This window comes from Equus przewalskii, chromosome 3 (genome assembly GCF_037783145.1).
Source record: "Equus przewalskii isolate Varuska chromosome 3, EquPr2, whole genome shotgun sequence".
Taxonomy (NCBI): Eukaryota; Metazoa; Chordata; class Mammalia; order Perissodactyla; family Equidae; genus Equus; species Equus przewalskii.
In genome coordinates this window covers 22,003,832-22,017,751 of record NC_091833.1, presented here as the reverse complement: position 1 = coordinate 22,017,751, position 13,920 = coordinate 22,003,832, and the positions used below count along the sequence as shown (strand labels likewise).

The window sequence follows — 13,920 nt, the reverse complement described above, 5'->3', positions numbered from 1 at the left end:
AAGAGAAGCAAATTCTGAGGAAATGAACAGAATGAATAAAAGTGAGGAAAGAGGGACAAAAGATAACTAAGGGAGGAAAAAGTTTCCAGATCATTTAGAATGTGAACTCAAATATTTAGTAGAGCACTGGACAGATACTTAGTAAAAGGAATTTTATTATCAGATGTTACTTAGCTTCTCTAGACTTCAAAGTATCTACTGACCAATTGATCAATACAATGAGGCAGAAGAAACAAGTGCTGTAAGAGAAATGCAGATGCTGCCATGACGGCTTAGTGAAGGATGCACTTTGCCTGAAGTGGATCAAGGCAAGCCCCGAAGAAATAAGACATCTGAGTTAGAATTTGAAGGATGAATGACCTGAGGTGAGGAGAACATTCCAAGCAAGAGATGACAACCTGAGCTAGAGTAGAAACAAGAAAAGAAATGGCATGATATATGTGGGGACTAATAAGCAGTTTGGTGATGCTGGAGAAGCAAATATGGAACAGAGAATGGGAAGAAACAAGGTTGGAAAGACCTAAAATCATGTCTAGAAGGTTGTGACTTTATGCTGCAAGTATAGTGGGATCACTGGAAGGTGTGTAAGCAGTGGGGAGACAATGTCAGTTCTCTACCCTAAATAGCTCTCTCTGTGGATACATGGAGGTCTGATTGAGGAGGTTATATTAGTAAAAGGAAAAATAATCAGAAAGCTGATTAGAATCAGAACTCCAGACAAGAAATGATATGGACCTAAATGAGTGGTAATATACATGGAAGGGAGGGGAGAGAATCCAGAAATATTTAGGAGGCAAAAATCTACACGACTTGGATGTGGATTAGACATGGGAGTCGAGCAGAGGGAAGAATCAAAAATGACTTTCAGGGGGCTGGCCCAGTGGCGTAGTGGTTAAGTCCACACACTCTGCTTTAGTGGCCCTGAGTTTGCCAGTTTGGATCCTGGGCGCAGACCTACGCACTGCTCATCAAGCCATGCTGTGGCAGCATCCCACACAGAAGAACTAGAAGGACTTACAACTGTGATATACAACTATGTACTGGGGCTTTGCGGTGAAGAAAATAAAAGAGGAAGACTGGCCACACATTAGCTCAGGGCCAATCTTCCTCACCAAAAAGATCATCAGATCTAGGTGTAATGAAATTTAAAAAAAAAAAAAAGAGAGACTTTCAGGCTTCTAGCCTAGATAATCAGGGAGAAAATCATATCAATAAAAAGGACAATAAGCTCCAAATGAATTGTGAATTTATAGTGCTGTACATCTGGATATGATTTTCTTCAGCAACGATCAAGCCCAGTGGAGAAGATAAATCTTAGTACTGATTCATGTTGGAGTTTTGCTGGAAAGATATGACAGAAAGAAATGGATGGAAGGGAATCTACAATGATAGCTTAATAATAATAATGATAATAAAATAACAGTAAAAAGAAACCTGGATATAATAGCCAGTATTTCTTGAGAGACAACTATATGCCAGGCACTATGCTATATATTTTGGTTTTATTATCTCATTTAATCTTTTCAACAATCCTGACCATACAGGACCCTGTCCACTGCCCTGTCCACCTGCTTCTAGCACTCTATATGCACAGCACTTATGGTGCTGCTCTGCAATTGCTTGTTTGATTGCCAAAGTCTCCACCAGACTGTAAAAATCAACCACTGAATCCTGAATGCGTAACACAGTATTAAAAAATGAATGAAGGAAAGAAAGCAAACCTCATTTATATTTATTCTTGACCACCAACAAAAGTAATAAAATCCTGAATATGATATCTCTCCGAAAATCAGACCAGCATGGGTCACAAGAGTATCAAAAAACGAAGAGAATAAAAATTTAAAAATAAGCCACTATCTAAAAACCAAAAATTATCTGATTCCAACTGGCAAAAAGGAAATCACTGCCATGAAGGGGTAAAAGGTCTTCTTTGTTGGCATCTTGTCTTAAATCAATGGACTTTAAGAATGAGCAATTCATAGGCACCTTTCTATTTCAAGACAACCTTTCCTTTAACTACAGAGTCTTGCCATTAAACTTATTTCTCCACCCATCCTTTGACCCTTCTCCAGGTTATCCAAATACTTCATATTTAGATTTTTTGTACCTCGAAACTACCAAAGTATCCACGTATCTCTCTTAAATAAAGAACCAAACAAGCACCACCCTCATGAGACACACTCACCGGGAGAGTTCTAGAGAACTCAGCAGACTGGGTACTGGATAGACATTCACTGCTGTCAGCTCTAATCAAAACACAAATAGGTTGTTAGTGACATTCTCCAAAGAAGAAAGTAACTGAGAGTAAACAAGGGAAAAGTGGCTTAGCAAAATCACCAGAGAGAAAACTGAGATGAACTAAAGATTAAAATCACTGGGTAACTCACACTGACTAACTTTTAACTGCTTACTCCCAATCTGAAAACCAGTCAAACAACTAACTGAAGGATCTTGTGTATCGCACTGGATTCAGACTAGATCAGGCCACTGTTAAATGTTAACAGTAACTACTTCATTTTTTAATGTGAAAAATTAATAACTGGATTTTCATTGGCAATATTTTAACTTTTAAAGTAAAACAAATAGAGAAAAGCACAACAATCAAGTGTATAGATCGATGAATTTTTACAAACAGAACATACTGGTGTAACCAGTGCCCAGATCAAGAAACAGAACATTACCAGCTCTCCAGAAGCTTCCCCTTGTCTCCCCTTCCAGTCACTGCCCCACAAGGGCAACACCATCCTGACTCACAATACCATAGAATGCTTTTGCCTATTCATATAAATATACACATATAGCATGTATAATATTTTTTTGTCTGTCTTCATTCACACTCCACATTGTGCTTGTGAGATCTGTTTATATTATTGCATATGGTTGTAGCTCATTCATTCTCATGGCTGCATAAAACTTAAGTGAATATACCACAATTTATTTTTCCATTTCAGAGTTGATGGCATTTAAGTCTTTTCCAATTTAAGTCTACTATGAATAGCACTTCTACGTACATTTTTGTTCATGTCTTTTGTGGACTAATATAAGCATTCACAATGAGTATAAGCTCGGGAGAGAAACTGCTAAGTACACAGGGGCTGCTTATGTTCAGTTTAACAGAAACTATCAAAGCTTCCCAAAGTGGTTGTACCAATTTATACTCCCAAGAGGTGATAGTGGTATTTTCAGTCCTCTTCATTCTAGTAATTCTGGTAGGTGTGCAGTGATTCACACTAGGGTTTCAATTTGCATATGCCTGATGACCAGTGAGTGCCTTTCCCTATAGTTCAAACAAGCCCTGTTTAGTACAGTACTGTGATAGAATCTCAGTTACTAAGAAGGACTGCATGTATGTCAGTGAGATCTTTTCCAACAGGGCCAGTAATTCAGATTCTCTAGAGACATTAAGAATAAAGAATAGGCCTGATAAAAATACTTCCATGGCAAAGGACTTACTACCACCTCACAATATCTATAAACAGCACAAGTCAACACTCATTAGCTTTGACACTATTCTGACCTAAGCTACAATCTGAAGCTAATATAACAAAAGGCAATGAAAAGAGAAGTCCTTAACTGTCTTTTATCCTAATAATATATTTTAGAGATAAAGAAAACTAAAGAGAATAAAACAATGAACACTCTTTCACCCATCATCTAGCTTTTAACAAATCTTCACATTATGCTTTATATGCTTCAGACTTTTTTTTTAGGAATTAAAACACTGCACATACTGAGAAGTAAACATCATCCCGAATATAATTTTTTTCATTCCCATGCATTCTTTCATACTGTTATGCCATACTCACAGTTAAGAAAACAACTTTTTTGTGTGTTTTAAAATGTGATGTAACTATCAGTGTACATATAAATATGCACCTTTTTTGCTCAAAAAATGTTTTTGAGATTTATCCATATTAATACACAAAGCTTTAGTCATTTCCACTGTTGTGCAATGTTCTATTGTATAAATATATCACTGTTTAGTTTACCCATTTTCCTATTAACAGTCATATTTTTTCTTGTTTTTTTCACTATAACAAACAATGCTGTGGTAAACATTCTTGTACCATATCCTTGTGCACATGTGAGTGTCTTCGGGAATAGTCCAGGCAGGGAACTGCTAGAATACCGGCTATGTGCACCTTCGACTTCTCTAACACCATCATACTGCTCTCCAAGGTGGTTTTTCTGACTGACCCTCTCACTGGCAGTGTATGAGAGCTGCTGCCTCTCCACATCTTCAGTAGCACTTAGCATTATTTTTTCATTTGATGAGTATTAAATGGTATTATCTATATTTGCATTTCTCTGACACTTAGTGAAACTGAACATCTTTTCCTTTCCTTCTTTAAACACAAAAAGTAATTGTAACTTCTTTGGTAAAGAAGAACTCTCCATAAAAAGAATGGCTTCAACAAATATGAGGCCTTCTACATTGAAAAATATTCCTGGAGCAAATCACCATCTAAATGAAGGGCTTCTCATTCTAGAACTGAGACAGCACAAGATTGTAGACTACAGATTGGCAAACTTTTTCTGTAAAAGATTAAATATCTAGTAAATATTTTAGGCTTTGCAAGCCACATGGTCTCTCTTACAACCACTCAATCCTGCCACTATAGCATGAGAGCAGTAATCTGTAAACAAATGAATGTGGGTGTGTTCTAATCATACTTTATTCATTGTAATTTGAATTTCATATAAATTTCCAATGTCAAAATTATTCTTCTTTTGATTTTAACCCAACCACTAAAAAATGTAAAAACCCATTCCTTGTGGGCCATACAAAAACAGGTGGCAGGCCAAATTTAGCCCCTGCGCTGTCGTTTGCCAATCCTTGTTTTAGACTATTACTGATACTCTATTTTGAACATGCTTGTCCACCCTCCTAATCCTCTATTATTTGCAAAATGCCTCTTATTATTCTCACTTAGTGAATATCAAAATATCCTGCAATATCTTTATATGCATATCTCAACCACATAAGTGTTGACAGCAAACTTAAAAGATAAAGTTAGATCTCAATGAACCTCAAACTCCACTTTGCAGAGTGGCTGAGGAACACCACAGATGCCATTGTTCTTTCAAAGCTCTGACGAGAGGTACAAGAGAAAAAAACAGGAGGCTGGATAGAGAACTCACTGTTAGAATTGGCGTATAGAGTTCGAAGGGAGAAGCCACTGAGTGTCAGCTCCCTCAGCTGGTTCCGCTCACAATGCAGCTGCTCCAAGCTACACAAGGAGCTAAGATCTAAGTCAGTCAGTTGATTGTCCCGCAAATCCATGTGGGTGATGTATTTATTTCCCTCCAGATTTTCAATAACCATGGTTTTCAAATGGTTCATCCTTAATATTCAGAAATAAGGGAATCATTAGAAATAAATTCTACTAAATGTGCTTAGTAAAAGAAAAACAGGAGAGGTATAATCCCTTTCTCTTTCCTAAACAACTTAAGAATTTCACTATTTGCAGTAAATACATATATAAATTAAATAAAGAGAAAGAAAAAAGGGACCATATCCACAAACAGTTAAAAACTTACATTCAAATACCTAATAAAGTTATGTAGGGACAAAGGAGGAGGACAAAGTTACAAGAAGATGAACATAACGTTTTGGGTTACTGAGTAGCAAAGCAGTCATGGACCACCATGTCAAGAGCAAGAGGAAGCAGCCATACTTTCTCCCATTGCTCTGCCTACTCTCTCTAGTAGATTCACATTACATCAATGGAGAGGAAAAGAATCTGTATCTATATAAAATAGTTCAAGGGCAAATTATAAAAAATGACTTCTTGGTTCTCTTCTATACAAGTATAGAAGGCACACTGGCCTGTTCTCATTTTCCTGTATTTCAGTAAATTTTTCTGTTACTATGTCTTTACAAAGGATATCAATGGCTTTGTGTAACTGATAGAACATCCAGTATGTGTCTTTTACCAGCTTCCTTTAGGAAAAGATTAAAACTAAAAAATAAAACTCTTATAGAAAATTATTAGTAGCAAATCTTCAATATTTTAATTATAATACAATGGATATCAAGAAGAAACCCAATGATTCAACAGAAAAATGATTGCGTTTGTAGAAAACTACCAATAAGTACATAAAAAAATGTTCAACCTCACTCATAAGTAAATAAATGCTGATTAAAACAATAAAATACTATTTTTTACTTACTACACTGCCAATAAGGGAAAAGATGCTAAAGTCCAACACTGATAAGGATATGAGGAAATGGGAATTCTCATAAAATGCTGCTCAGAAGGTAAGTCAGAACAACCTTTGTCAAAGGCAATTTCAAAGTCTCTATCATGTGGTACACCTACCTCATTCATAATCTGCCTGCTATTGAGTAAAAAATGAAGCTTTACTAAAGCTTTGAAAATATACACTGTTCTAAAATCTTAATGTTTTAAAAAAGTCTCTATAAAGAGAAAACACTTAAAGGTCCTTCAGAGGTCAATCCAAAGGAAGATATGGTAAAGAATGACCTTACCTTAAATCAACATATTTGATATGGCTCATTCTGTTCAGCACCCCTAAGTTTAGGACTTCCAGTTGATTTCCTGCCATAACCATTTTATCCAACATAGTGAGTTTCTCATAAATCTCAGGAACTTGACTAAAGTTGTTGAAGGAAATTCCCAGAGAGGAAAGCTGTTGCAGATTTCCCAATTCTTCAGGTAAAGTAGTCAGAAAGTTGCCATCAAGACAGAGGGTTTGAAGACTGTAGGAAGAAAAAAAAACAAGACTACATTATGAAGGGTTTTAACTGGAATAGATAAAACAAGAATTAAGAATTCTGACTTATGTCACTAATTTATTATGAATCTGATAATGATAAAATGTCCGAAGTCTATCTAGGGTGACTTAATAAAATGACTTATACGTAACTGACATGGGTGGTCTCTCCAACATCAAAAATAGTCAAAGCCTCTGCCGTTGAAACAGAGGGACTAGTCCCCGCTGTAGGTAAGTAACTGCTGCTGACTAGAATCCTCAGAATTACATGATTTATTTCACTACAAGAGCTCAGGGTACTACCTTCACTCCAAATGCCAGACAACTTCCTGATTCTGCAAGGGAAAAGAGAACCTAGTAAAAGTCAGATACTTACTTTAGTAGATTGCCAATCTGACTCGGCAGGTCATGAAATCCATTACAGGAAAGGTTGAGCTCAGTCAGGGTAGAAATCTCACATAACAATACAGGAAAAAATCCAAGTTTATTGTGGGACAAGTTCAGGCCCTTCAGCTGAGAAAATCTAAAAATCAAAGGTATAGATTATACTATTGAATAAAAAAAATCTGTTTTAAGTGTCTAGCACAGAACTGTTTTGCAAATATTTATTATTGAGCGCTCACTACGTGTCAAACATTGTGCACGGCACAGATGCTAAGATGACTAACACCCACCCAGTGCTATCAAGGACACTAGGTCTAATATGATGGGAATTCTTCTTTCTTCCCCCTAAAAAGGCAGATAATCTTGAAGAAAAGTTCACATTGGTACAATTATTTTATATCAAGTCATACTTGATATGCTTGAAATCTCTTTCTTTATTAACTTTCTACATGCAATATACAAAAGCCTTACAACAATTAATCAACTCATGGACACAGGAAAAGCTAACAAACCCCCTTATAGGCAACTTCTTTTTTTCATATTGAAATCATGTCGGCTCAAATGTTACTTGAAATGAATAGGCCAGTCAGATCTTAAAAATATGTATGTGATATGGAGTTTTACTGTAATGTGGTCTGACACACAATATGAAATAGTAATTTTTAGTGCTAGTATTTTGTTTGTAGAAGTAAAAGTATCTATATTGTCTTATCCAGAGAAAACAGCATCATAGATTGGATCCACAGGAGTTCTCTGGTAATTCTACTTAGAAGTAGTATACTTCATTATTATACTAGCGCCAGAGGGTAAGGCTGAGGTGGAGTTCTCCATGTTGATGACCTGTATCACCTGCTTCTAGATTTGAATCCTTGGTACCTAACTCTAATGTTCCTCTTTCAAATCTTCAACTTTTGATTTCCAGTTGTCCTGACCTTGAGTACTGATTGTTCCTTTGGTTTGGTGCCTTGACTTCAGAATTCCTAATCCAGCCCTCAAACTAGATTAACCTTATTTTCATAGTGACTCAGAAGGAAACACTAGAAATCCACTTCCTTAAAATTATAGATTGTTTTTATTTTTACATAGCAATATTATTAAAATAATTATCTCATTACTAAATACAGGCTTTTACTTGAAAAACTTTGTAAAACATATCATATGAGATAAAAATCATAGTGCTTTCTGAAAATCCTTCTAGAAAATTCACTTACTAAGAAGTATATAAAATGTCATTTCAACGTGTATTATCTTTTTAATTACCATGTAATTTGAATGCTTTACTTTCCAATTTCTCCCTTCCCCACAAGAAGCCCAGATAATTATTTACACCATATATTTATTCACTTCCATCCATTTTTAAAGAGAGGAGGGAGATGAGATGGGTGGAGGGTGGATGTGGGGAATACATTCTAACAAAGAAGATGGAAAAATATATGGGTCACAGTCCCTTGCGAGTGAAATGGTTCCTTTATTAGAAGAGAGAGGTTTCACAGCTGACAAAAAGCTCAAGAGCTGGCAGAGATAAAAGCCCTAACTTGGGAATAGAATTCTTGAAATTAAGCCTATTTCCTTTAAGTCATTTAAGCTTGATACTTTTGATTCAAAAACTTCCCATAAACTGAATCTCTCAATTTACCCTGGTTGCAGATCACGCACCACTGTCAATGACTTACATAAAAAGATTATCCAGACGTACAGCAGTTCAGTGTTGCCTCCATAACAGAATATTTGCACCTATCTTCCGTTTTATGGAGGATTTGCACCTATCTTCCGTTTTATGGAGTGGGGAAGGGGAGTCGGAAAATTAAGTGAATAAAAAATTTTACTTCATCTTCAAAATGGAGGGGAAATTTTTGAATATATATATAATGGTAAGCATGTTTACTTACAGATACAAAGCACTAAGATATTGATTACGATTCAGTTTTAATAAGTGAATCTAGAATCCTATTTTCCACATACTTGTAGAGAGTGTCAAGGCCCCCTGGTCTTTCTAATTGCATGAAGTTGTGTCGCAAGTTGAGGTAGGTGATATCTTGACTGTAGAAGAGATGCTCAGGAACCTCCTCAAGGCTGTAACATGAGAGATCAACAGTACTGATTCGCTGGGACACCACCTGAATAAGGCCAAAGAGAAGAGCCATCTGAGCCAGCACTGAACGTCTCTCACCTAGCATAGGATGGAATGGCATTTACACAAAAAGGCACTGATTAAAAGGATGGGAAAGAAAAAAAGGTAATGAGATCCAATTATTAATTTATAAAAACCAGCTTTTACTTTTTCCTAAAACCACAGCTGCTTAAAAAACACCAAGTATAAGCTGTAAAGTGCCTACAAATAAAAAGTAAAAAAATACAAATATAAGGATAGAAAGTTAACATTTCATGCAACAAGTGAAGTTAAGATGATTCAAAATGATTGCATAAAACTTTGGGAGGCCCTGTGATATTGAAGGACATAGCCTTTTGTAGACACATGGGCTCTGTTACTTACTAGTGCAGTTTCTTCATCAGTCGTGTGAGTAAAATTAAGTAACCAAGAACACAGCACACTGCTTAGCATGCAAAAGGTGCTCAAAAAATATTAACTTCTCTTTATAAGGGCAGAAGAATGGAATAGCTACTTAAAATAGAAACTAGTTTTACTCAGAGCAGATTTTATTACCACCACAATGTAAATACAGAAAATTCAATATAACCAAAACGAGGTTTATATTTCTATAATATGCTAATAAAATATGTGTTGTGAAAATGGGTGTAAAAAACCAAACAAAATATCACTGGAAAAGTCATTCATGTTCTGATGGCATGTCATTATACTGGAACAATCTTTTATGTAACTGTTTAGCTCCAAAAAAAAAAGTGTTAAAATTCTGTAAAAATAGCTAGGAGAATAAGGGAATTTGGAAATTGCAATGCAATTTTAGAGCATTTCATCCTTAAAGACTAAAAAAGCAGAATGATGCTGAAAAGCTAATCATCCTCAGCATACAGGAATAAGCGTTTGTGACAGGATCACAGGTCATGTCCCATCAAGAAGTTGAAACTTGAAGTGGTACATCAAAGCTGTGCTAAACGTACACAGATCAAGAAGCACTAGGCTCCAAGTCAGGGAACGGCTCTATCACTGACTACCAGGATGGAGGGAAAGTCATTTGAATCTCACTGTGTCTCAATTCCTTCAAGGCCCTAGCGTCCTCACAGAGATGGTATAAAGGTAAATGTATCTGGAAAGACTTTTGAAAGCATTTTGTACTATGCAAATATAAATAATAAGTTAAGGATCTGGTGGAATTCCACGATTTCACTCATTATATACTCAGAAAGGCCTAGAGTAATATGCATAAAGATTATAGTTTGCTCGCTTGGGAGTAAGGTGTTTCAAAATACACTTCTATTGGGCTTCTACATTCTTATCTCCACATCAGGACGTCTGACAGCTCATCACCTTGGACGCTTGCCGCTGCCACCTCTGGTACTCAGCTAAGGTCTCAAAGCTGACATGATAGGTCTGAGCTTGGGCTCCAGCTGAACTGAACGCAAGCGAGTACTGCCGTCGCTTCACTTCTTCTACCTGAAGAAGAGCGGGGGAGAAAATCAGAACCAATAAAAAAAATCCTAGTCAAAAAGCAAAGGACAATAACAAGACAAATAACTCAATTTTTAAAAATAGGCAAAGGATCTGAATAGATATTTCTCCAAAGAAAATAGAGAAATAGCCAATAAGCACATGAAATGATGTTCAATATCATCATTTATTAGATAAATCCAAATCAAAGCCACAAGATATCACATCACATCCACCAAGATGGCTAAAATAGAAAACACAGATAATAATGAGTGTTGGATATCAAGTATCAGCAAGGATGTGGAGAAACTGGAACTCTCATACACTGCTGGTAGGAATGTAAAATGGTGCAGCCACTTTGGAAAACAGTCCGGTAGTTCCTCAAAAGGTTAAACATAGAGGAAACATGTGACCCAGCTATTCTATTCCTAGGCATATACTCAAGAGAACTGAAAACACACATCCACACAAAAACTTATACATGAATTATAGCAGCACTATCCATGATAGCTGAAAAGTGGAAACAATCTAAACGTCCACCAAGAGGTAATCATACAAACAAAATGTGGTATATCCATACATAGAATATCATTCAATTGTAAACAGGAATAAAATATTGATACACACTACAACATGTATGAATCTTGAAAACATTATGCTAAGTGAAAGAAGCCAGTCACAAAGAACCATAAATTGTATGACTCCATTAATATGAAATGTCCAGAATAGGCAAATATAAAGTAGATTAGTAGGTGCCTAGAGGTGGGGAAGGAATGGGGAGATGATGGCTAAGGAATGCAGGGTTTCTTTTTACAGTCATGAAAATATTCTAAAATTGATTGTGGTGCTGGTTGCACAATTCTGTGAACATACTAAAAGCCACTGACTTACACATTTTAAATGGGTGAATTGTATGGTATATGAATTATATCTGAATAAAGCTGTTTAGAAAAAGCAAAGGAATATTTATTTAACAAGTATGTTGAAGGAGTAGGACTCAGAGGGCGTAATCATAAGTAAATTTGTTTATTACTCTTTAAGTCACAAAATAGTCTGAATTTGATAATTAAATATTTGTTGAATGAATACATTCTACTGTTTGGGATGCTAGAGACAGGAGGGTAAAAACCAACAAAGTCCCTGCCCTCAATGGAGTTTATATTAGAGAGGCGACAAACACTCTAACACCAAAACTGTGACACGATGTAATATATAATGAGTAATACATGAAGAAAAAGCAGGGTAAGGGCTTGGAGGAGAACAGGGTGGGTAGTCTGAATTATGAATAGGGCAGTCACTGAGGAGGTAACAAGGGAGCAAAGACCCTAAGGGGGTCAAGAAGCAAGCCATGGAAATCTCCTGCAGGAGGAGCATTCCTGGCACAGCAACAGCAAGTTCAAGTCCCTGCAATGCAAGAATGCATGGCATGGCATGGTTCAGAACAGGAGTCTTCAGACTGATGTGATAAGAGCCAAAGTTTCCACTTCAAAGGTAAGACTGTTCCAACTCTTTCCCCTCAAAACTGGAGCACACTGGGGGCAGCTTCCTGCTTGCAAGGGGTGCCCTGGCCTGGTTTTTGGATTCACCTCCTCCCTTACTTCCCAGGTGCTGGGCTAGATGCCATCTCTGATCCCCTCCAGGGTTGAAGTGGAAAAGGAGGAAGGACAGGGAAGATAGAAGCCCAAAAGTTCCTTCTAGTCTAGCAGAGTCATAACCTGACTTCGCACTCTCTGGGCCTAGCAGATTTTAAAGGGGATGCTGTCCCTCAATGTGTCCTTTTGAGGGTTCTTTGGGTACTCCCCACCCCAAACCAAGCAATGATGGCTTCCCACTGACAGATCCCTTGACCTGGCTAATGCATGCTTTTCCAGCAGTTGACCACTCCCTCCTTAGATCCAAAGGAATCTGGTGGTCCACTTACAGCCTGTCCTCTGGTGGAGCCTGTTTGCTCCTCCAGGTGGCCCTACTGGACATGTTCTAAGAGAATCCACCCATCCATCCAATGGCTCTCACTCTCTCTTCAACCCATCTGGGTCACATATTAAAAAATCCAAGTAATACACAATGATCCCAACATATGAGCTAGGCTTTGCTCTTTCACCAAAGCAGCCAGGTAGCCTATTTCCTATCCTCGAGACTTCCCAGTCAGAAGGCAGGACACCAGTCCACTATGTCCCCTTACTGCAGGGAACCCATATCAAGCTTTCTTGAGTCCTGTTGAAACCTCTTTCACTGAGGAAAGAGGCAGAAACCTCTTCCCTTCCTATTTGGTGGGCGATAGGGATTCACAGTACAACTCTCTTCAAAGAAATTCTCCCCCAAACTCCAACTCAACCTATATAGCTTTGATTAGGATGAAGTCTTTTTATAGTTATAGAACCACTTACATCTTTGTCTGACACCTCACTTTGGTATGTCATAGCTACTGAATCTTGGTGAGTCAGCTGGAAACTTTCAAGTTATACTCATAAATCATTAGGTTTCTGGTGCCAAGTAAAAGTTGAGTCAAATGGCAGAAATACAAAATACTTTAAGCAAAAAAAGAATAATAAAAAAGATCCAATAAAATTAAATAACAACATTCAATTGTGATGCTCACAACATGACCATTTTATATAATAAATCATTGCAATTGAATGAATCTGTGTTAAAATAAAGGATTTTATTGAAATGAAGAATAGATGCTGTTTTAGAATAATCGTTTAAATATTATGTGATGTTTGACACAGAAATACAGAGCCATATATCAAATAGTGAGACAGGTTTGTAAATCCCCCACAACTTCAGAATTATTAAATATTCATGGTGAAATGTTCCTTTCCTCACTTTGTAGTGAGCCTCTTTATCCCTACTAACGCTTTTGCATTAAAGTCTTTTTTGGGAGATAAGTTTTACTGAGGTATAATTTACATAAAATAAATTTGTGATTTTTTTTTTTAATTCACTGATTCTAAGTGAACATTTTGATGAGTTTTTATAAATAACACAGTTGTGTAACCCTATTACCCGCAAAATTTCCCTTGTGCCCTTTTGCAGTCAATTCCCTCCCTCCACACCCTGGCAATCACGCATCTGTTTTTCTATCACTAGAGCTTTTTGCCTTTTTTAGAATTTCACATAAATGAAATCATACAATAAATAGACTTTTGTACCTGGCTTCTTTCACTTAGAATAATGCTTTTGAGGTTCCTCTTTGTTCTTGTGTGTAGCAGCAGTTCATTCCTCTGTAG

The 13,920-nt window shown here is 36.8% G+C and overlaps 1 protein-coding gene across 2 annotated transcripts in view; it reads right to left on the bottom strand.

Annotated features, from left to right (window-relative positions):
- The window catches only part of PHLPP2 (PH domain and leucine rich repeat protein phosphatase 2), a 71,492-nt gene that overhangs the window by 22,224 nt on the left and 35,348 nt on the right, over positions 1 to 13,920 (bottom strand). For both annotated transcript variants that reach the window (XM_070613833.1, XM_070613832.1), the window contains 6 exons: positions 10,571 to 10,696; positions 9,085 to 9,239; positions 7,115 to 7,261; positions 6,494 to 6,724; positions 5,143 to 5,345; positions 2,186 to 2,246 (listed from right to left, as the gene is read on the bottom strand). In XM_070613833.1, the coding sequence (XP_070469934.1) occupies positions 2,186 to 2,246; positions 5,143 to 5,345; positions 6,494 to 6,724; positions 7,115 to 7,261; positions 9,085 to 9,239; positions 10,571 to 10,696 (923 nt within the window). The remainder of the gene's footprint in view (positions 1 to 2,185; positions 2,247 to 5,142; positions 5,346 to 6,493; positions 6,725 to 7,114; positions 7,262 to 9,084; positions 9,240 to 10,570; positions 10,697 to 13,920) is intronic.